Source organism: Leucopleurus acutus, assembly GCF_964270905.1.
Source record: "Leucopleurus acutus genome assembly, chromosome: 8".
NCBI classification, from domain to species: domain Eukaryota; kingdom Metazoa; phylum Chordata; class Mammalia; order Artiodactyla; family Delphinidae; genus Leucopleurus; species Leucopleurus acutus.
In genome coordinates this window covers 15,757,054-15,779,509 of record NC_139151.1, presented here as the reverse complement: position 1 = coordinate 15,779,509, position 22,456 = coordinate 15,757,054, and the positions used below count along the sequence as shown (strand labels likewise).

Here is a 22,456-nt window from a genome sequence, read left to right as displayed (position 1 = left end):
AGTGCTGAAGCTAAGACTGAAACCTTGGTCTGATTCCTGAGTCCTTTTTCCAATACGTCTCACTCTCTCCTTCCCCGGTCCCTCCCTATTACTTAATCAAACACCTGGTGAGAACTGAGAAAACCACAGGTGTGGTTGCTGCCCTCATCCAGTGACCATCGATAAGGCACTGCGGAGGGGATCATTCTGCCCCTTCCTCTTGCCTTTGTACCTGGTGAGGAGGAGGGGCAGCCATCCCTTGGGGTGTGCCGGGCTCAGCCACCAGGTGCCTTGGCAGGTCCCAGCTCTGCCAGGACACGCAGCTGCATCTCCCATCCCTGATTCCAGGGGCTGGCCCGGAGCTTCTGGCCAGGGAGGGATGACACCCTTCCCGACCACCAGCCCCAGGAGCTCACAGGGTTCTGGCCACTAAGGAGTGAAACATCTCAGTTGAAAGCTGCCTTGGGACTGACCCCTGCCCTCAACTCTGGGAATGGATCTGAAATGTGAGGCTCTGGGCGGAGGCCTGAGCCCTCCTGACACGAATCTCCTTCTGCACTGCCTCACTTGGGTATCAGTTGCATTTTTGCCGAGACAAGCTGCTTGTAGATTGCCTTGTCACATCACATCACATCAGGGCCCGCGTCACTCCTGGGGCCCCTTCCCCTCCGCTCCTAACGCCTTCCACCCTGTCGCAGTCATCTTGTCTATCCTTGTCTCTCTGTTAGGTTTCTGTTTTTCTCTGCCCTATGTTTTCCTCTCTCTGTGCCCATGCCTCTCCCCTTTTGTCGTCTGGCTGCCTCCCTGTCTTTGCGTCTCCGTTTCTCTATTTGGGCTTCATCTCCTAGTCTCTGGTAGCATCTCCCATTCTCCGCATCCCCACCCGCCATCCCCAGCTGGTGGGCAATGAGAGCAGAAGGAGAAGGGTTGGCATATCCTCCAGTTTAAAGGGTGCCTTTTTTGAGGGACAAGAGTGGAAGTAAGATTAGTAGGATGAAGGGGCTAAATATTCGTGCAGGGCAAAGGAGCAGGCCTGCAGGAGGGAGGATTTCTGTGCCTTTCCCACAGCGTATGAAAGGCATGCAAATGAGATGCAAAACACTACACAAACAGGTCCGTATAATCTGGAAGGTAACCACTGACACGTTTGGGAATTGGGCTGCAGATGGCAAGGTCTAGCCACAAAGATGGGGCCACACAGCACAGCCCCATCTCCTCCCCACGTGACAGTGCAGTTTCCCTTGGCACTGATTAATTCCACAAATATTTACCTAGCACCTACTATGTGCCAGGCACAGGGCCAGGCTCTGGAGACACAAGGGGGAATCAGAGAGCCCGATCCTCGCTCTCCTGGCTTCCGCTTTTCCGCTCTTGCCCCCAAATGCACCAGGCAAATAAGAGGGGGTCCTGGATAGAGTCACCTCCTGGTCAGGGTAGTCCTCGCCAAAGCACAGAATGTCAGAGGTAGACAGAATCTGAGCTGTCACCTAATCTAGCTCCTTTTTCAGAGATCCAGAGACATTGCATGATTTGGTGGGGGCTAGTCCCCAAACCCAGGTGTTCTGACTATCAGTTCATCTCCCTTCGCAAAGCCACTCTGATCCCACCTCCACAAGCGCAGAGATTTTCAAGTTGCAGGTCACAAACGGTTAGGAAGTTATGAAATCCATTTGGTGAGTTGCGTCCAGCATTTAGATAAATTGAAATGGGATAGAATAGAATAGAAAATATCAGAGTGCATCGCGACGCACGTGGTAGGAAATACCAGCGTGCGTTGCATAGGTCATGATGTCTGTGGATCACTGTCCGCAGTTTGAAAAGTGCTATTCCGGAAAGCCTTCCTTGAAGAGCGCCAAGTGCCCTTCTTTCTTCTGTGACTGGGGCACGTGTGTGGTGTTTGATTAGCCACTTCCGTGAGGGCGTGCAGCTGGAGGATGCTGGGGTCAGGGGGCTCAGTGTGAATTCTGGCTGTGCCTCCCAATGGTTAAACAGTTGGGGTTAGTTGCTTGGCTTCCCTAAGTTCTGGTTTTCTCACCTGTAGAAATAAGGAGAGCAGTGCACACCTCACCAGGCTAGTATAGTGCCTAAGATACAGCACATAAGTGAAATTTCTGGCACACAGAGGGATTCAGTAAATATTAGCTTTCATCCTTCCATAAGGAGCTATAATCACTCCAGAATAAAAATCCTTATTTAATTTAGAGATTTATTTTTTTTAACCTTTTGTTTGCCTACTTTCAAATGTTGTGAGGTGGGCTATAACAAAAGACATACATGTATTCAAACATAGATAGAATAGAATCCTAAAAAATTCTTAGGGACACAAGGAAATACAAAATCTCCCTAATCCAATCCAATCCCATTGAATCATTACTATGTTTGCATAGCAGATTGTATCTATGAACTTCCTGGCAGCAAAGGCAAAAAAGGAACGACAGGATAGGTTCCATATCCCTCATTATTTGATAAATGGTAAAATAACAATTCTTCAGGAGAGTTAAGCTTTCTCAGGTATAGACTCCTGAAAAGAATTTAACTGTACGGTCCTTATATGAAGGATACCCAAAACCAAACTGGACAAGGTCTCCCCCAGTGGTTTCTGCACCTGTGTTCTTTAATCTCCTTCTCTGAATCCCCTGAACACACAGCAGACTCCCTGATCAGTGGTGCTGACATGCCCACCCAGTCCCGGGGGTGGGCTGGTGCCCTTCCTCCCCAGCCTTCTCGCCTACCTGTCACGGAGAGGCGGGCCCCGTTGCTCTGCCGGGTCTCCCCGCTATACTTGTGCTTGGTGATGCAGCGGTAGGTGGAGAGGGCGTCCTCCTTCTGCACGTCAGAGATGTACAGCCCGCCGTGGTAAGTAATAAAAAACCTGTTTTCTGGAGACATAATCAGGACACAGTCGATTACTCCTCTGGCTGGGCACACTACCAGAAGCAACTTGGGCCTGCAGGTGGTCTTCTCCTAGGCCAGGACTGCTGCCCAGGGGAGGGGAGGTGATGGGGAAAACAAGGGGGTGAAGCTGATGTAGTGCTGAAGGCAGGAGAGCATCTCTAACCAATGAGGATTTTCTATGTGCAAATCAATAGAAATTACAATGATTATTCCTTTAAATGTAGATACTTCAGCTTTTTACAGGAAGATGTTGGGCTTTGGAGTCAGACTAAGATCTGGGTTCCAATCTGACTCTTCTACTTATTAGCTGTGTGACCTTGGGAAAGTTACTTAACCTCTCTGAGCCTTATCTGTGCAACAGGGTGCAAATAATCCTTCATAGAGTATTATTATTATTAGAGTATTATTATTATTATTAAAAAATAATAAAGTGTCTGGCACACAGTGTGTGCTCTCTTAGTGAATATCAGTCCTATCTTTCCCATCTCTTTGCAAGAGTTTGCAAAGCTTTAATGTTCATTGCTTGCTTGTTCTTACAATTGTTTGAGGTGTCATCTCCATTTTAAAATCACACAGCCAGTAAGTGGATCAGAACTCAGGCCTTCCGGCTCCCAGCTCTCCCTTTGCACTGAGCCTAAACAAGCCTAAATCCCTTTCTCTCAGTTTTCATCATTTATTCACCCAAGAAACAATTACTGAGGATAAGCTATACTAGGAGCGGGGGCGTGGAGACACAGATTTACGATACTAATTCATCATACAGTTTTTGATACCATTTTGTTCAAGGCAAAGGTGCCAGCACTGCGCCCTCCACGGTCTCACTGCCGTGACAGCGCGAAGCAGAAAGGACAGAGTAGTTTCACCCATTTAGCTGATTACGAGACAAGACTACACTCCGAGGTAGAGTGGATTTTCTTGTCCAAGGTCCTAAGGCAAACCCTGAACTTGAGCTAGTCAGGGCTGATTTTAAAAGGGGGAGAATGTGGACTTGAGGGTTGGGGAGGGGCTTGCATCTGGCTTTGGGACTCTCTAAGCTCATGGTCTCCCACCCAAGACCCAGCTAGACTGAGATCGAGAAGCTGACCTAGGGTCCCTCTGCCTGCTCTCTAGGGGCACAGCTGCTTCCCCAGGAAGGCATAGCAGACCTCAGGCTGCCATTTTCACCAGAGGGGGCATCAGAATCAGGACAGTGAATAATGACTTACGAGAAAGCTGCAGGGGAGAGGGTAATGCTGACCTCATACAAAGGACCTGCTAACATTGGACTGTCAGGCTTTCATAAGGAAACATTTTGGGTAGCCCCATGTCCTTCAAATCCTATTATTTTGAGGTCTGCTTCCTCCCACCTGGGTGCTGAGTGAGCCCTTTCAACCACTGACAAGAGCCCTGATACTGGCTCATTCTATTAGGAATATTCTGTGGTGTCTCACCCCTCCAAGCACAAGCCCAAGATCTCAGCACCAGCAAACAGGGACCTCACCAAAGGATACTTTCCAACAATGAAAGCTGTAGAATTGCAGGGTTGAAAAGCTGAATGTGCTTGACCACATCTTTAACAAAGCTTCTCTGGCCTTCATTTGAATACCTCCAGGGCCGGGGAACTCACTACCTTATTTGGTGGCCCATTCCAAAATTGATAGCTCTGACTTTGAGAAAGCTCTCCCTTGCTCACCACTGAGCTCCATGGGTCCTGGTTTCTACTTGTTGGACCCTTACAGAACCAGCCTAAACCTGTGTTACTGACACACTCCCTCGCAAACTGGAAGGCAACTATCATGCCCTTTGACTTTTCATCAGGCTAAGCAGTCTTTGGATTTTATTTTTTAATCGTTATTTAGTATGGTTTTAAATAACTTCATCAATCTGACTGATCTCTCGCTTAATAAACTTTGGTTTATCTACAAATTTCTGAATTTTCCCTCCCTCCCTCCCACTCTCCACCCTCCCCTCCTTGTCTCCCTCCCTCTCTCCCATCTCCTTTCCATGTATCTTTGTACAGGACTAGACCTGCTATGTGGCAGGCACTTTGCCAAGTGGTGGGGATCCAACTGTCAGCTTATCTGACCAGGGTGGAATAGAGCAGGGCTACCAACTTCCAGCCTAAGCTGCATTAACTTTTTAGGGGAGATTGAGTGGGGGTGGGGAGGCAGACCCATTATACTACTGCTTCATACTCTGCCCGCAACTAAAGGCTCTGGTTGTGTGTTTGCAAGCTGCGGCTACGCCACTTTCCTTCTCTCCATCCTTGGACACCTGGCCATGTGGGCCCAGGTCCAGGACTTCACACGGATCCCTGCTGAGTGGCATCCTGTTGGGATCTCCCTAGATGAGCACTTGGCCAGCTGGCAGCCTGCCTGGAGCTTGTGGACCCCTGCCCCGCCCCCTCCAACACGCAGACCACACCTTGTAGACTCCCGCTCAGTGCTGTGGGTAAAAGATGAAAAGGGAGCAGGAGGGAGCCAGGCCCTGCTGCCAGCAGTCAGAAGACCCACGGGAAGCACAGAGAAAGCCTGGCTCCCCCACCAGACTCTGCATGTGCCGTTTTGTCTCCATGTTGTGACATCCCAAAGTCAAATGCGGAAGCTCTCCCGTAATTTATTATGTAACTGGGACTGGAATGCAGAACTACTGGAGGGTGTTGCTGCCAATCAGAAGTATCAGGATTGGAGGTGGTGGTGGCAGTGGGATAAGGAAAAACAGGAAAGACCCTAAAATCAACCCTAGCAACCCACAGGTGCTCCAGCCTGGACAGCTAGGACCCTGTTGTCGCCAGAACGACGCTGACAACGGTGCACTTGGCCCTAAGGAATTTTAAGCTGGGGAGGGGTGCTGCCATGCTGGTGGTGGGGAGCTGGGGTTTCTATAGCAACAAGCAGCTGCTGCATCTGATGTTTCACATCCTTCATTGTCCTCATTTTCCCCCTCCCTTCCCCCCTTCTTGTGCATATTTAATTGCAGTAACATTTCCAGATACAGTGTATCGCTCCTGAAACAAAGGCAGGCCGCAGCCAGGGGGATGCGAAGCGAGCAAGACAGGAAGGAGAAATCAGGGGTATTATGTTAATCCCCACTGGGGGGGACTTGTGCAACATCAGTTCTGCATGCTTGATGAGAATCAGATGATGGGCCCTGCTGGGGAAGGAAGGAGAAGGGGGCCTGTGGAGTGAGAGGCATACGGTGTGGAGAGCGGAGGAGGCACAGATAGCTGGTGGGGGGTTCAGAAGGGCCAGGGCTCCAAACACGGCTGGCCTCCAAGGCTGGCTCCAGCGGGGCGCCCTGGCAGTCTGGCAGCCCATCCTCTGCAGCCCAAATGGGACCAGCTATCCTTGGACTGGGTAGAGGAGCCATTATCCCACATCTTGTTTCCTCCTCCTTGGGGCAGGCTGCGTCCACCTGGAGTGGACAGCCAGGACCACCACGTCCAGCCCCCAGCCCGAGGCCGTTTGGACATGTGCGTCTGGGAGCATTTTTGGTTGACACCATAACTTGGGGGTACCAGTGGCATTCAGTGGTCAGGTTAGAGTAACAACAACTATTCTACCCCAAATGCCAACAGTGTGCCCATGGAGGATCACTTGGTTTTAGGCTCTAGGACCAGGATATGGAACTGTGTCTAAATGTAGACTCTGCCACTGGCGCTGCCTGACTGGTGCATCTCAAAGTCTGCAGTGTCATCTGAAACACGCCTGCGACCTGAGAAGTGCTGCGCATGGCTAATGAATCCTTTTCTGGTTTTTATTATTACTCGAATACTCCAGCCTGCTTCACTATCCTTCTTGCTGGTGATCTGGAGCACAGCTCTCCTTTTTTTTAAAGCTAAATATTTATTGAGCATCCATTACATGTTAGGCCAAGGGCTTTAGGAACATTATCTCATTTAATCCCCACACCCCTTTGAAATGGTTATTATTGTTGTTACTAACCAAAGCACAGAGAGGTTAAATAACCCACTCACAGTCACACAACTAATAAGTGGTAGAGCCTGGACCATTAGTCTACTTCCTATGCTCTTCCAAAGCTTTGTGCTAGGCTGACTCTCCTAGAACAAGAGCACTTTTATAGGGACACACGTTCAGCTGGCCTCTGCTTGATTGCTTCTCTTGATAGGGTCCTCACTTCCTCACGAAGGAGCAGTCATCCATTCAATTCAGTTTGGCTCCATTTATCAAGTCTTTGTGGAGCATCCCTAGGTACTGAACTGGGCTCCATGGAGAAGTCTTGAACTTGGTATCCTCCCTCTGGGATTCCACAGTTAGAAGAGAACGTTCTTCCACCAGGAAAGCTTTGGCCTTCAGTGTTGAGGGCTGGTGAAGGGTGGGGAGGGGGCTCGATGGAAGCCATTAGTGAGAAGAGGAGGATGAAGAGGGGCTGAGCCACCCAGCACTGGGGGGCAAGCCCAGGACTGGGACTTAGGAGGCTGGGTTGGAGCCCTAGCCCTGCCACTAATGATGGGGTATATACTGGGTTAAATAGTGTCCCCCCAAGTTAATGTCCTCCCAGACCTTGTGAATACAAATAGAATCAGGTTAAAACGAGGTCACACTGGATTAAGGTAGATCCTAAATCCAATCTGACTGGTGTCCTTATAAGAAGAGGGAAATTTGGACACAGGTGCACACGCACAGGGAGGAGCCCGTGCGAAGATGGAGGCGGAGATTGCAGTAATGTATCTACAAGCAAAGAAAAGTCAAGGATTGCCAGCGACCCCAGAAGCCAGGCAAGAGGCAAGGCGGGATCCTCCCCTAGAGCCTGCAGAGGGAGCAGGGCCCTGCCCACACCTTGACTTTGGACTTCTGGCCTCCAGAACTATGACACAGTAAATCTCTGTTGCTTTAAGCCACCAGTTTGCGGTAGTTTGTTAAGGCAGCCTTGGGAAACGGATACAGGGTGACCCTAGGGAAGTCCAGTCCTCTCTCAGGCCCTCAGTTTTCCCACCCATACAAAGAGGGAAGGGGTGGAGGAGGTATGTGTTTTTAACTGTGTTTGTACATTAGAATCACCTAAGAAGTTTTTAAAATTAAACTCAGAATCTCTGGGTGTGTGCCCTGGAAACTGGTATTTTTTTTTTTAATTTATTTATTTTTGGCTGCGTTGGGTCTTCGTTGCTGTGCGTGGGCTTTCTGTAGTTGTGGCGAGCGGGGGCTACTCTTTTGTTGTGGTGCGCGGGCTTCTCATGGCGGTGGCTTCTCTTGTTGCAGAGCACCGGCTCTAGGTGCACGTGCTCAGTAGTTGTGGCTCGCGGGCTTTGTTGCTCCAACGCATGTGGGATCTTGCCGGACTAGGGATCGAACCCATGTCCCCTGCATTGGCAGACGGATTCTTAACCACGGCACCATCAGGGAAGTCCCTGGTATTTTACAAAAGCTTTTTGGGTGATGTAATGTGAAGCCAGGGTGGAGAACAACTGGATTAGAAAAACTAAGTCCCCTTCACTCTGGAAATGGATGTCTCTGTGATCACACCAGACTTCTCTGAGTTCCATTTCTCCTTCAGGAAAACGGAGATAATAACTAGGACTTAGGTCACAGAGTTGTTGGGAGAATTAGATGAAAGATGAGTTACTGCATGGGAAGGTCTCCAGCACGTGGGTGGCACTGGTTAAATGTCATCACAAGTGGCTCCATCTCAGGGAGATGGTGGGCTGCACACCGCTGGGGGGCTCTCCGCCCCTCCCTGCGGCCAGGCTTCCTGCAAAGTCTCCCCCTTCCTCTCAGTAGCTTGGAAGTAAAGGAGGTCCTCCTTGGCAATTCAGAGGCCTTGCACACACATGCTAAGTGAGCTGAGAACATCTTTTCTGTCTTTTCCTAAGAGGTCAGAGAGTTGGGCCTTGGAGACTCCCCAGAGCTGCAGGAGTCCCGCAGAGGTAATGGACAGAAACCTTGGGGCTCCTGGTGGCCCCAGAGGGCTGGGAGAGAAAATATGTCTTCTGCAAAGGTGGGGCCCTCTCCCTGCCCTCAGGGAGGTGTGAGGGTGAGTTGGTGGGGAGAGGGTCCTGGGCAGAGGAGAGGGGAGGAAGAGTTTGCTGGAAGGTGTGACCTGGATAGATCCCCCTTCAACCTGTAGAGCAAAGGAAGGGAATTACTGAGGGAAGCAGGGACAGCAGCTTCCTAACTGGCCCTGCCCCTCCTCTGTCTATTCCTAGGGGGCAGCCAGAGTGATGCTTCAAAACCTAAGTCAGACCATGTGGCTCCTTTGCTCAAAACCCCTCAATGTTTTCCCATTTCACTCAGTGTGAAAACAGTGCCTATCACAAAAATAGGCCCTTGATAAATATTTCTAGAAAGAATGAATGAGTAAATGAATGAATAAATGAATGAAAGAAACGTCCCCAACTCTAAGTTTGTTTTATCCCCATGTGCAACTCAGAAAAGCCAGATCCCAGCTCTAAATTTACCTCTTCCAGGAAGCCTTCCCAGATTAGCCCACTCCCATTTCTGAGGGTTTGTACATCTGGCAAACCTCTTGCCACTGCTAATCACTGTTTCTACTATATTCAATTAGACTTTTAAAAATAACTACTTTTGAACATTCAGAAGTCAAGATTAAATAGTATGGCAGTTCCTCAAAAAATTAAAAATAGAATTACCATATGACCCAGCAAATCCGCTTCTGGGCATATACCCAAAATAATTGAAAGCAGGTTGTCGAAAAGATGTCTGTTCACCCATGGTCATAGCAGCATTATTCACAATAGCCAAGAGATGGAAGCAACCCAAGTGTCTATTGATGGATGAATAGATAAAGAAAACGTGGTCTATAGATATGATGGAATATTATTCAGCCTTAAAAAGGAAAAGAATTCTGCCACATGCTGTAACATGGATGAACCTTGAGGGCATTATACTAAGTGAAATAAGCCAGACACAAAAGGACAAACACTGTGTGATTGACTCCACTTATAAGAGGTACTTAGAATTGTGAAATTCTTAGAAACAAAAAGTAGAAAGGTGGTTGCCAAGGGCTAGAGGGATGGCAGAATGGGGAGTTGTTAATGTGTCTAGAGGTTCAGTTTTGCAAGATGACAATGAACTTAAACATTACTGAACTTAAACTGAGCTGAAACGGTTACTGGACTTAACACTTAAAATGGTTAAGATTGTAAATTTTACATTATATGTATTTTACCACAGTTAAAATGTTAAAGGTCAAGATTATAAAGAATTGGAAGGTGTCCTTGTGAGGTAGTGAGTTTCCTGTCATCAGGGGTAATTCAGTAGAGGCTGAAGAAGCACTTGGCTGAGATATTGCATAGAAGATTTAAGTATTAAGTGAGGGAGACTAATTGATCCTCTTTAAGGTCCTTCCCTCCCAGGAAGTTATAAATTCCTAGCTTAAAGAAATCAGAGCAGCAAGACCCCTAGAAGATCATCTACTACAATGGTTTTCAAATCAGTGTGCATGTGCTCATTTCTACCCCAGGGCCTTTGCTGTGACTATTCCTTCTGTGCCTGGAATGCTCTTTCCTTGACTCACCCCTGGCCCTGTTCAGATCTCTGCTCAAATGCCAACCCCTTGGAGAGGCCTTGCCTGACGCCTCTATCAAAATTAGGCTGAGTGCCACGTTCCTGCCCAATTCCTTACCCTGCCTTCGTGTCTTCAGAGCACATGGCGCTTCTCGTTGAGAGAGGGAGTTATTTTAGTATCCCAGCTCCAGAACGTGCTGGCACACAGTAGATGCTCAGCGAACATGTGTCGACTGAATGAATCCTACAGTAAAGGGGCGCTTCCAATGATCTGAGACAGCTGGCCCTCTAGCCTGGAGTCCCGTCCTGAGGTCCCCCGCACCCTGGGGTCTCTTCCCCCTCTAGCCCCCGCTGCCATGCTGCAATGTTTGGGCCTCTGCTCCCCGGTTAGGCCACTTTGGTCCTTGTCTCGGTTCCCCAGCTACAGGCGGGCACATCAAAACCAGACTGATGGTTTGGAGCTAACAAAAGGGAAATCAACAGATGGTGACACAAGCTGGGCAATCTGGAGCGTACACTCTGGCTGACTCATCTTAAGGGAGAGGCCTGCAGCAGGGGATGACCTCACGCTGCCCAGGAGCTCGTGAATCACGAGGAGACCCAGGGCAGCAGGGCCCAGGGAGAAGGAGGGACACGGACACTCCATCTCCAGCCAGCCTCCCACTGTCCTTCCCTGACCAAGACCTGCCTCTTCCTTAGGTGACTAGAGCAGAAATGCTACCCTCGCTCGGAGGAGAAATTACTAACGACAGAGCCCACTGGTTCCGGGATGGAAACCCATGAGAGTCCCAGGGGCCAACATTCGGACCAGAGGTAATACAGCACGGCAGTGCCCCTCTGCGGACAGGGAAGTTGGAGAACTGAGCTTCCCTGAGTGGCTCTGCCTCTGCCTGTCTGGAGGTGAGCTCAGTCCCCTGGGTCTTAGAGGTTTCCAGAGCTGGGGCCTTTGAGAAAGGAGACCTCTGTCCAGGAACCTGCGGCTGTGAACTTCCCGTCTCCAGCGCCCTTGGGGACCCCTCCCGGGCAGCATCTACCCGGGTTGGGAGAGGGATCCAGGCTTAGCCGGTGACTTGTCTTCAGTTGTTTTACAAACTCAGCAGGACGGGCGCCCCGAGGGGCATGAATCAGTGGGTGCCTGTGTGCCAGGCTCTGGGCTTGGCACTTTCCCCTGATGTACATCCCTCTCTTCAGTGTCATCACCGGCCTAGGAAGTGTGTGCTGCGCTTCCTGTTTCACGGACAAGGACGCTGGCTTGGGCAGAGACTCGTCCGGTAAGTGGAAGAGACGGTACTCCCACCTGGGTCTCCTGAACACAAATCGAGTTGCCAGGACAGCGGGTGCTGCGGTTTGGAGGCGCTCCGGCTCACCCCTTCCCTGCGGGGCAGACGTCTCCATCCCCCCTGGGTAGTGGCCGGGCCCCTTGCTTCTTCTGGAAGAGGTTTCCTTCTCACTAGTCAGGGCAGGCGTGGTGGGCGAGCAGAGAGGGCGAGGTGCGGGCAGCATGCAGTTATTGACTGAAAGGATGGATGAACGATATCCATCAGGCGGCCGGTGTGCAGTGAAGCAGCAGGTCAGGGCTATCAGGTGGTCATGCGTTCTGGGAGGACTCAGGGAATGAAGAAACTCTGCTGGCTCCGGGTGCTATGTGCTAGCAGGAGGGCGGGCTCGTGGGCAGGGGACTGCACGTGTCTGTGAAGGAACGAAGTGCACGTGCTGGCGTGCACACTGCTGGGGATCCGTGCATGGGCCTGTGGGGTACCACAGGGGACACAGAAGGGGTTGGCGGCTTGGGTGGTGGGGCATATGGTCCAAGGGGTGCTGTAGGGAGCACTGTATTTGGAGTCAGAAACGGGAGATTTGAGACCCACCACCTACCAACTGGGTAGATTTAGGAAAATCCCTTAACCTTTCTGGGCTTCTGTTCTCTCATCCCGACACTGGGGACACTAACCCCTGGTTTCCACGGCTCACAGGGTTCGTTTGTGGTGCCCACGTGGTGATGACCATGAAAGGGCGTTGTGACATATACTGCGCTCTACACGTGTAAGGAGGGGTTATTACCGTAATGTGAAGTGTGTAAGAGCACAAGGAGTATGTGTCCATAACACATACACGGGGTATAGATATTTGTGTAGGCCTTTTGTTGAATGGATGAATCCTGGCAGTAGAGATGATTCTTGGCTCTGGGAATCAGATGCCTTCCTGAAGCAGGAAAACCAGAGGCTAGGGATGGGGGGTTCTGCTCTGCCCGCCTCCTTCGCCCCTGCAAGGAAGGTCCCAGGAGGCAGTGGGAGGTATGGAGTGGGGGAGGGGAGGTGCGGAGGAATGGACAGAGCTTTGCCCTGAGACCAGGCTTTGGCCAGGGTCAGAAAAAGCATCCGGTCTCTCCTGCGGGAGAAGAGATGCTTAATCTGTCACAGCCCTAAGTTTCCTGGCGTGGCCTCAGGATGCTTCACTTGCCCCCCTGGGGCCTCCCAATTCCCAGAGAGAAATTGCAGTCAGTAAGGTTACCAGTTACTGCTCTATCCCATAGAGATTTATCAAAACAGTGTGGTCACCCTGCCGCTTGGAGCCTGTGGGTGGTGCATGGACTAATGAGATAACTCCTCCCAGCGGCAGGGTAGGTGGGGATGATCAATACCTCTGGGCTGGCAGGATTAGCCCTGCCTGGGCGCCAACACCAGGGCAGCCTACCGGGAGCTACTTGAGGCTGGCTCTGCAGAGAACCCACCTCTCGCACCTTTGTTATTCCTGCTGAGGGTGAGGGCCCTGGGGGAACCTGCTGGCCTGGGTTTGAAAAGCCCAAGGGAAGCCAAGGCCCTGTTCTGCCTCCTCTGCTCTCCCTGGACTCTGGACCCCCAGGATTGCAAGCCCTCCACCGAGGCCCCGGTGAGAGAGTTGCAGCATAGTGACACGTGAGTCTGGAATTTGAAGTCAAGTCCCAGCTCTGGTCTGGCTGGCTTTAAGCCCTAGATCCTCCCTGTTGTGGACTGATTTGTGTCCCCACAAAATTCATATGTTGAAGCCTTAACCCCCAGTGGGACTGTATTGGGAGATTGAGCCTTTAAAGAGGTAATTAAGGTTAAATGAGGTCATAAGGGTGAGGCCCTAATCCAATATGTCAATTCCTATAAGAAGGAGAGACACCAGGGATGCACAGGCAGAGGGAAGACCACGTGAGGACACAGTGAGAGGGCGGCCACCTGCAAGCCAAGGAGAGAAGGCCCAGTAGAAACTAAACCTTGATCTTAGACGTCCAGTGTCCAGAACCATGAAAAACACATTTCTGTTGTTTAAGCCACCTACTCTGGTACTTTGTTATGGAAGCCCTAGAAAATGAATCTCCTCCTCCTCCTGCCATGCTGTTGCCTGAGGACCCTTCCAGTGCTAAGATTCTGGAGTCAGGTCCTGCTCCGTAAGACACTGGGGTGAGGACTGTAGGGTAGGAATGGGGAGGAGGACAGAGGCAAGCTGGCCCTGAAGGTCACCAGGCGGACCACAGAGGTGGGGTTCAGAGAGTGAGAGCGTGAGGGTGGGGAGACACTGATCCCGAGGACCCCGCCCCCCCACGGGTACCAAGAGCAGAGGGAGGGATGAGGTGGGCAGGGCACCGGTGCGGGGAATGGGCCTTTGATCACAGATAGGGCCTCGTCCACACTTGTCATCAATCACTCAATCTGATGCACTGCTGCAGGGGACACTCGAGGAAACAGAGGGTCACGCAGCCAGTCTGGGTCAGAGTGGAGCTGTCGGGAGAGGCCTCCTGTCTCCGGGCTCTTCCCTACTGCTCTTCCCCACGGAACTGAGTTCAGGCAGAGCGAACACGTCTGGGTCATAGGGAGTCTGGATGGATAGGAGGTGGGACCTTTGCTATGCGAGCTTGTACGGGGCACGCAGAGCCACAAACCCTGCCCTGTCCCGGCTGGCTGGAAGAGGGAGGGGAAGGCAGCCAGAGCTTGACAGCGGGTCACAAGTTAACAACCTCCTTGTGGCAGGTGACAGGTCCACCGCCTGCTTTCTGGCACAGGGGCTCCAAGGAAGACACCATGGTCCCATGTTCATCTTCAAAACCTGATGCCAGGCTGGGCAGGGGATAGCGTGACAGACTCCGAGTGGGTGGCACAATGCATGTGTCCCCAGGGGCCTGGGGGAGCAGCACCACTGCCACCTCTGAGAGAAGAGGGCGAGCGGTCAGAGAAGACACAGAACTAGGGAGCAATGCCCATTTCTGCCCCATAGGAGGGATTAGCCAGATCCCCCATCTTTATCTCTGCCTTTGGGGCTCTACAGGAGATGGGGTTACTGGGAAGACAGGTGCCTCAGAGGACCCAGCAAGTTGATAGCATGATGGAGCAGAAAAAGCCCGGCTTGAGTCAGAAGTGGGGTTTGAACTATGTTCCCCTCTCGAGCTGGAATATGCTGGATGAGACCCTGAACCTGTTTCCTATGAGAATGAAAGAAGTTAATGAATGCACCCAGCACAGTACCTGGCACAGTTAGGCAGTGGTTAGTGGCTGTTGAATGACTGAACGATCGAATGAATAAATGAATGTATATCTCTTGTAAGGTGGGCACTCCGAACTTGATCTGGGTCTCAGCCTCCAAGCCAACCTTTCCCACCGCCACCCAACTGCCCACAGCTGGCCTCTTATAGGTGAGAGAGTGTAAATTTCCAGGGAGGCACCAGGCTCAGTTCACCAGGACCTTGCCGACTGACCACTCTGGGCAGCTGAGATCTAGAAGTGGGGGGGGGGGGGGGTCAAGCACTGTCTCTGGAGCGGCCCCCAGGGAGCTGGGGTCACAGGGGGTGTGAGGATGGAGCGTCTTGGGGAGGGGAGCCAGCAGGAGAGCCTTGGTGGAGCGGGGCAGAGGGGCAATGGCTAGTTTTCTCTCTCTCCCTGGGTCCTTTTCTCTAAATACAGCTCTATCTTCCTCCACCACAGGATTAGCACACATCTCTCATTCTCCTATTGCAACAAGATTTTATTTCTAATTATGCTGTAATAAAACTGGAGCGCTCCCAGGCTTCCTTTCAAATGACTTGTACACACACCGCAGATCGGATCCTCCTCGGCCCCATTGTAATAGCATTTCCCTGACATTCATTAGACATGCATGAGAGGGGCGCTTTAAGAATAGAATTGCATTTAAATGGATTTGCTGAGAGAGGAAGATGAAAAAAAAGAGAGGCGAGGGGAGGAGAGGGAGAGGGAGAGAGGTTTGTTGAACAAACTATGAAAACAAGATGCCATAATAACAGGGTGCTGAAATAAGCCTCTTTCTTCCCCGGCCTCCTCCTGTTGCACGTGGCCGAGCCCGGCCTCCAACCCTCCCCCCGGAGCCCCCGCCCACACTTTCATGGTACCCTCTGGGGGAGCTTCATAGCTCCTGTGCCCTGTGTCAGATGCTCATGGTGTCACAGAAAAACTGTTACTACCATTCAGGAAGGCTGCCTTGCTTTGACAGAACCCCAAAGCCAGGCTGCCGCCCTCGGGAAGGGGGAGGGATGGTGACCGTCCCTCCAGCGCTCATCTTTAAGGCCCCCACCCCTGTGTCCCTCCCCCGGAATGACCGCCCGCACCCCGAACTCCCACGGGCCACTGAGTAGCTGTGAGTTTTCTTTGACCCTGGGTGGCTCTGAAGCGTCAGGCGTCGGAGATCCACTGTGACCCCAGGGCCTTACTCCCTGCGGAAGCGGACGGTCCCCATGGCATACTGTGGGTACCACAGGCAGCCTACTAGGGGTCAGAGGCCTGCCTGCTAGGTGCCCGTATCTACTGTGGTCTCATTTAATTTCTTCCCCTCGCCCGATCCTCTTAAAACGGACATCTGATCATACTGGAAACCATCCCGTAAGCTTCCTCTTTTTCTTCAGATAAAGACCAAAATCCTTAACAGGGCAGCCAAAGCCCACCACCCTTCCACTGGCCCTGTTTAGTTCCATGTCTGGCCCTGGCCCCAACTCCAGCCACACCAGCCTTCCTCTGTCCTCCGTGGTGCCCAGCTCCTGCCTTCTCTCCAAGCCTTGCTGCTACTTCGGACACTTAGCTGCCTCTTTCCCAAAGTTTCCACTGACCCACCCCTCGGAGCTCAGCTCACACTCCCTTCCTCCCGAAGACCCTCCCACCGGTCTTCTGTCTCCTGTCCTCTTCCCTGCATACTTGCCACAGCTGTACTGAGTCACTAAAGACCTGACATTGTCCCTAGACTGTAAGCCTGTTGAGGGCAGGGCAGGGTGGGTCCTGGCCGCCCCCCCCCCCCCCACCCCGCTCTGAGGTAAAGGCTCAGTACGACGGGATGGAAGCCAGGCATTGTGCCGGGGACTTCCCGATAAGATACCTTAGCTCCTTTCATCCTGCTGCAGGCTTATTGAGGCTGAGGGGTTTTCCTTCCCCTCTAATAGACTAGGAAACTGAGAATCAGAGAGTTCAAAGCAATTTGCCCCAAAGCACAAAGCCGGAGCTGTCAGAATCGAAAGCCATGCTTTTCCTATGATACTTCCTGGTACCATGGGCACTCCTACCAGTTCCTTCCCACGTGGACTGCCTCCCACCTCCCCTGCACCCAGCGAGGCCCGTCTCAAACCCTCCTTCTTCTAGAAGTCTCCTTGGAGAATCCAGCTAGTGCAGACCCTCTCCCCCTCTGCAGACAGGGCCTCAAGTTTCCCATTTGGATTGCTCCCACCTGTTCTGTGGGATCATTCTTATATCCCCAATAGACTGCAGGTTCCTTAAAGACAGTGCGTGTCGCTCTTCTGAACCCCCAGTACCCGTGGGCCAGGATACTGCAAATACACGACCAGTAGAGCATCGGACTGCAGCCAGGAGAGCCGCTCTGCCACTTAGTAGCTGCGTGACCTGGAGAGGAGCCCACTGAGCCTCCACCACTCGTCTAGAAGGTGGTTCTGATGACACCTACCCCACAGGGTCACTGAGGGGCCTCAATGATCTGTGGCAGAGGTGGTGCCTCACAGAAGCTCATTTCTCCTCTTGTCCTATTCCTTCCTTGGGGCTCTGTTTGGTGACAATGGGAATGAGAAAGTTGGTCTTACAGTGTCCCAGAAGGGGGTGTGGCTAAAAGGGACATGGCACTATGGCCCCTCGAAGCCATCTGATGTGGCTCTAATGGCGCTGAGATGGCAGGGGAGACCATCCCTCCGTCCTTCCTACGTTTGCCTCCAGATCCACCACTTTCCCACCCCCAGGCCTGCCTGGTTCAGAGGCCTCCAGGGCCCACACGCTGCAGAGATGATGCCCCCATAATGAGTGGTGGGAGCCCCCAAGGGCCAAGAGCAGCTGGAAGGTCTGTCCACCTCTGCCTCCCAGGCCTGGCCCAGTGCATGTTCGTGAGACTGTGGCCTCCATGAGGGCAGGGGCTGCCCCCGTCCACTGCTCCGGGCTCAGTTTTGTGTACAACACCTGCAAGAGGGGATGCTCAAAAAATATTTGTTGAATGAATGAATGAATGATAAATGGAGCGAGTGTATGAACCTCAGCCTTTCTGCCTCCATGGTAAGTACTTAGGCTCTGAAGTCAGCCAGACTTTTGTGGAATCTTGCACAACTTACCTAACCTGATTTCATTTCCTCTCCTCTAATAATAGTTCCAATCAGAGCTGGAGTTGTTGCAAGAATGAAAGCACCTGGCTGCTGCCTGCACAGCGATGGTTCAATAAGCGATAGCTCTCGTTGCTCCATCTAACGTCTACTTCAACCCACTCGGGAGCTTGGAGTGGCCACTCGTGTTGGTGGTTCTAGATTGCTCCAGAGGCAATTCTGCTGTTTTTGAACATCTACCTTTTTTATTTACAGGCTAATCAACATGACTGGGTGGCACCCCAGTGATGCCAGCCAGGGAGCTTATCAGGAAAGGTAGACATGGTCACAGTCCCATCCACATTTGTGTCTTATCAGCTCTCAAAGCAAGTCTGTCTCATTGAAATGATGCGAACACAGAAGCGCTCTGCCCCAACTCTACTGGCCTATTCATTTTTTTCCCCCAAAGCCGTGCAATCTCAACACCTTTGGGCTCTTAATTACATCCTATGCTCCCGGGAGGCTCCCCTCCCCAGCCCAGCCCTCCGTCATCTCTTCCTCCCCTAAACCTGTAATATCTGTACCCTTTCCCCAGCTTTCATCACACGCTTGTTTGTATTGTTGATTTAAAAAATGCATCGGTGGCTTGTCTTCCTTGGCAGCAATGCATGGGGGATGAAAAGGGGAGGGTGATAGGGATGTACCTCTCATTTACGGATCTCCATTATGCGCCAGCCAGAGGGCTACATACTTCACGTGCATGGCCTCAGTTTAATCCTGAGAGCAGCAATATCATCCCCATCTTACAGATGAGGAAAGTGGGCTCATGGAGATGCAGAAACTTGCCCAAGTCACACTGCTAGAAAACAACATAATTGGGATTGGAATCCAGGTTGCGTGACTCCACAGCTGCTCAAGGACAGAGGCCACAAATCCCCCCACGGGATTTCCATGGGCCTGGCCTGGAAGCCCAAGGTCTGTAATTAACATTAGCCGTTGACAATGGCCATCTTTCAGGGAGGTATAACATTAAACGAGAAACAAGAAACGTAGGTACACACTTCCCCCTTGGCCAGGCACACAGTGAGGGCTGTGTCCTTGCGTGTATGTGTTCCTTGCGTGTATGTGTTCTGAGCGTGACACTGGCCCCGGCTACAGCCCACATCCTCTCAGCACGGCTCTGGCCCTACCAGCTCCCTGGGCACACGCTGCCACCTCCACCTTGCCCAGATTGGCGTCAGCTCCCCAGCTTCCCCACACGCTTGGAATTCTGAGCTCATTCACCAGACAGGTGCAATTTCCCACCTCTCACTCTCCGGCACTTTCTGGGCAATCGATCACAAACTGTTTCCAAATTAACCTAGATTTAGCTCCGGTCTCCCCTCTTTCCACTCGGGCAACTTCCTACCTACCCCCGGGGTAGGTTTCCTCCCCCAGGCTCCACTCCCTGGGTCTCTGTCTCTTCCTGTAAATTTCCTACTGATCCAGAGACTGGGTTTCTGTCCAGCGTGACCCTCTTGCCCTGGTCAAGACTGTTCTGGACTTGATCTCTTTCTCAGGATGCCTCTCTGCTCTGTCCTTGACCGTGGTTTCAGGGCACAGGACAGGCAATTCCTTTCTTTTCCTGCTACCCCTTCTTGGGATTCACCCTATATGCTGAGCTTTCTTTTAATTAATATTTTGGGTTGAAGGCCATAAAGATTCCTCTGCGTAAGTCCCTAAAAACATGTAAAGAGAAAGAACTTTGGGAGGGCAGAGATCAGAGGGAATCAGCACAAGGAAAGAGTTTGGGGATATAACTCAAAGCTGAACAAGAATTTCTTGGTAAATCCCGAGAACTGTATACCCCACCCTCAGTAAATTCCTGTCTCGAAAGAGCAGAGTAGGAAAATAGCATGAACTGAGCTCCTACTATGTGTCAGGTACTATATACTCTGTGCGTTACCACAGATGAGCATGACCATCCCCAATGTACAGATGAGAAAACGGAGGCTCAGAGGGCTTGGCCAAGTTGTTGTCTGTGCCACAGACCCAGGAAGTTCAACACTCATCCACTGTGCTCAACTACCTCTGCCTTCTCCCTCTCTAGAGTCTTCTGAGGGATGCGCATGTGGGGAGGGGTAGAAAGGGAAGGAAAGGAGTAGATGTGTGGGGGGGTGGCATTCATCTACCATTCTTCTGCCAGGTAAGCTCCAGCATCAGATCTGCCTCCTTGGCCCATAAGTTCGAGGTAGTTGCTGCCCCAGAACTGGCAGCTGAGGCAGGTAGGAGTGGGGGTGGGAGGGGGTGGGTAACAGCGGCAGAAAATCAGAAAGCGGCTGACTCTGGAGGGAGACAGCCAGTGAGGGCCTCGGGGTGATTTCCCCACAAGGCCTCTGTGGCCCAGCGGCTGTGTGGGGTGTCCTGGCATATCAGCAGTCACGGGATCAAAGAACAAATAGGAATTAATATCCCTGAGGTGGTCCGGAGCTCCTGATACCAGCAGAAAATTACAGAACATGAGACGGGAGCATTACAGAATGAATGGGAGGGGACAAGAGATTTCCGTGGCTAATCCTGTTAACAAGACAATTTCTTATCAAACTCATTATGCTTTTGAAAGGAGGGAACAAGAGGGGGAAGAGGAGGTAGGGGGAGCGTGTGATGGGGGCTTAGCCCTGGAGAAGGAAGGAGAGAGGTAGGGGAGCCGTGGTTACAGAGACTGCAGGTTCCCGTGAAGTAGGTGTGTGAGTGGCAGGCGTCTGGGGGAAGAGGACTCCCCACCTGTCCCTGCCCTAGAGGCCAGGGGCAAAACCCCTCCCTGATGGCTAAGTCCCTGCTGAGCTGCTGGGAACACCCTCCCTGTCCCGCCAGTTGTCTGAACCCACAGGTGACTGGAGAAAAGCAGGCTCTCAAACTTCTTTCTTTGACCATATCTCCATCTCTTCCCATCTCCCATGGGTCAAAGAGGACCATCCCCATCTGTGTAGATGCTGACAAAGCAAAGCACACCATGGGTCTGCTAAGCACGTTCCTGCCGGAGGCTCACTTCTCCTTGGGGCCCCGCCCCCTGGGAGGGGGGCGGGGATGGGATTACAGGGCCTGGGAAGTTAGAGGCCCTTTCTGGCACTTCCCAGCTTGGTATTTTGGGCAAACGGCTTAACCTCTCTGAGCAATCATTTTCTCTTCTTAAAAACAGAGATTAAATAAATCTTGCCCTACCTACTTCACAGGGTCCTTGTCAGGATTAAAAAGGACAGTGTAGGCAAGAGGACCTTGTAATCTGAGAACATTTTACATACACAGAAGTGATGTTTGGGGCCATTTTGAAGTTGAGGTAGTAAGTTAAGTGTCTTGCTGGACGTAACGAGGTGGAAGTGGGAAGCCAGGCTTGAACCCTTAGTTTCAAATCCAGGGTCATTTCTGCTGCCGGAAGATCACTCCATGGGCTCGTCTTTGACTAGGCAATCACAAGGGACTTCAAGTGGCACAAACTTAATATCTGTTTATTCAGGGCCCACGTTGCCCTCAATGTTCTCCCAGGCTGGCTTGGGGAAAGAGTGAGGTCAAGGACAGAGTCCTCATCATCAAGAAGCTTGGCATGCAGGTGGGGCAGAGGAGTCAGAGCCGAGGAGCAATGAGAAGAATTCAAGTCAGGGTGCCTCCCTCACCCCCACAAATACCCAAGGGCACAGTGTGAAGGCCCAGACAAAAAGTCCTGTGGATGAGTAACAAAGGCAAAGACCCTGGGCCGGCACCCTGAGGGAGGGCTTCCCGGAGGACTCAGGACTCGCGGTGGGTCCTAAAGGATGTGTGGGGTGTGGAGAGATGACCAGAAGTCAGGGAAACATTAAACAGACATTTATGGAGCACTTGCTGTATATCTGGTGCTGTGATAAATTAGGGCCAGATACAAAGGTGCTTAAAATCTTTTAGAGATCAAGTTCAAGGTCAAATCGAAGCCCCTCAGCACACGTTGGTGAGGGTGTGGAAAAGCCAGACCCTTGTGCACTGCTGGAGGGAATGTAACATAATGCAGCACTATGGAAAACAGTATGGTGGCTCCTCAAAAGATTAAAAATAGAACCACCATGCGATCAAGCAATCCCACCTCTACGTACATCCTGCAAAGAACTGAAAGCAGGGACTCTGAAAGGTATTTGTACACGCATGTTCACAGCATTATGATGAACAATAACCCAAAAGTGAAAGCAACCCAAGTGTCCATCCATAGACGAATGGATGAACAGAATGTGGTCTGTAAATACAATGGAATATTACTCAGCCTTAAAAATAAAAGGAATTCTGACACGTGCTACAACACGGATGAACCTTGAGGACACTATGTTAAGTGACGTAAGCCAAGCACAAAAGGACAAAAAGTGTATCATTCTACTTATATAAGGAACCTAGCATAGCCAACTTCATAGAGATAGAAATTAGGATGCTGGTTGCCAGGGGTTTGCGGGGGGCAGGGGAAAATGGGGAGTTGTTGCTTAATGGGTACAGTTTCAGTTTTGCAAAACGAAACTGAACTTAAACATTACTGTTTAGAGATGGATGCACGACCATGTGAATATACTTAACGCCACCGCACTCTACACTT

General features: G+C 51.4%; 1 protein-coding gene across 1 annotated transcript in view; it reads right to left on the bottom strand.

Annotated features, from left to right (window-relative positions):
* Positions 1-22,456, bottom strand: part of DSCAML1 (DS cell adhesion molecule like 1) — a gene marked incomplete at both ends in the record, with an annotated part of 342,523 nt that overhangs the window by 98,058 nt on the left and 222,009 nt on the right. Inside the window, one exon of the mRNA XM_082845529.1 lies at positions 2,712-2,858. Within this exon, the coding sequence (XP_082701655.1) occupies positions 2,712-2,858 (147 nt within the window). The remainder of the gene's footprint in view (positions 1-2,711; positions 2,859-22,456) is intronic.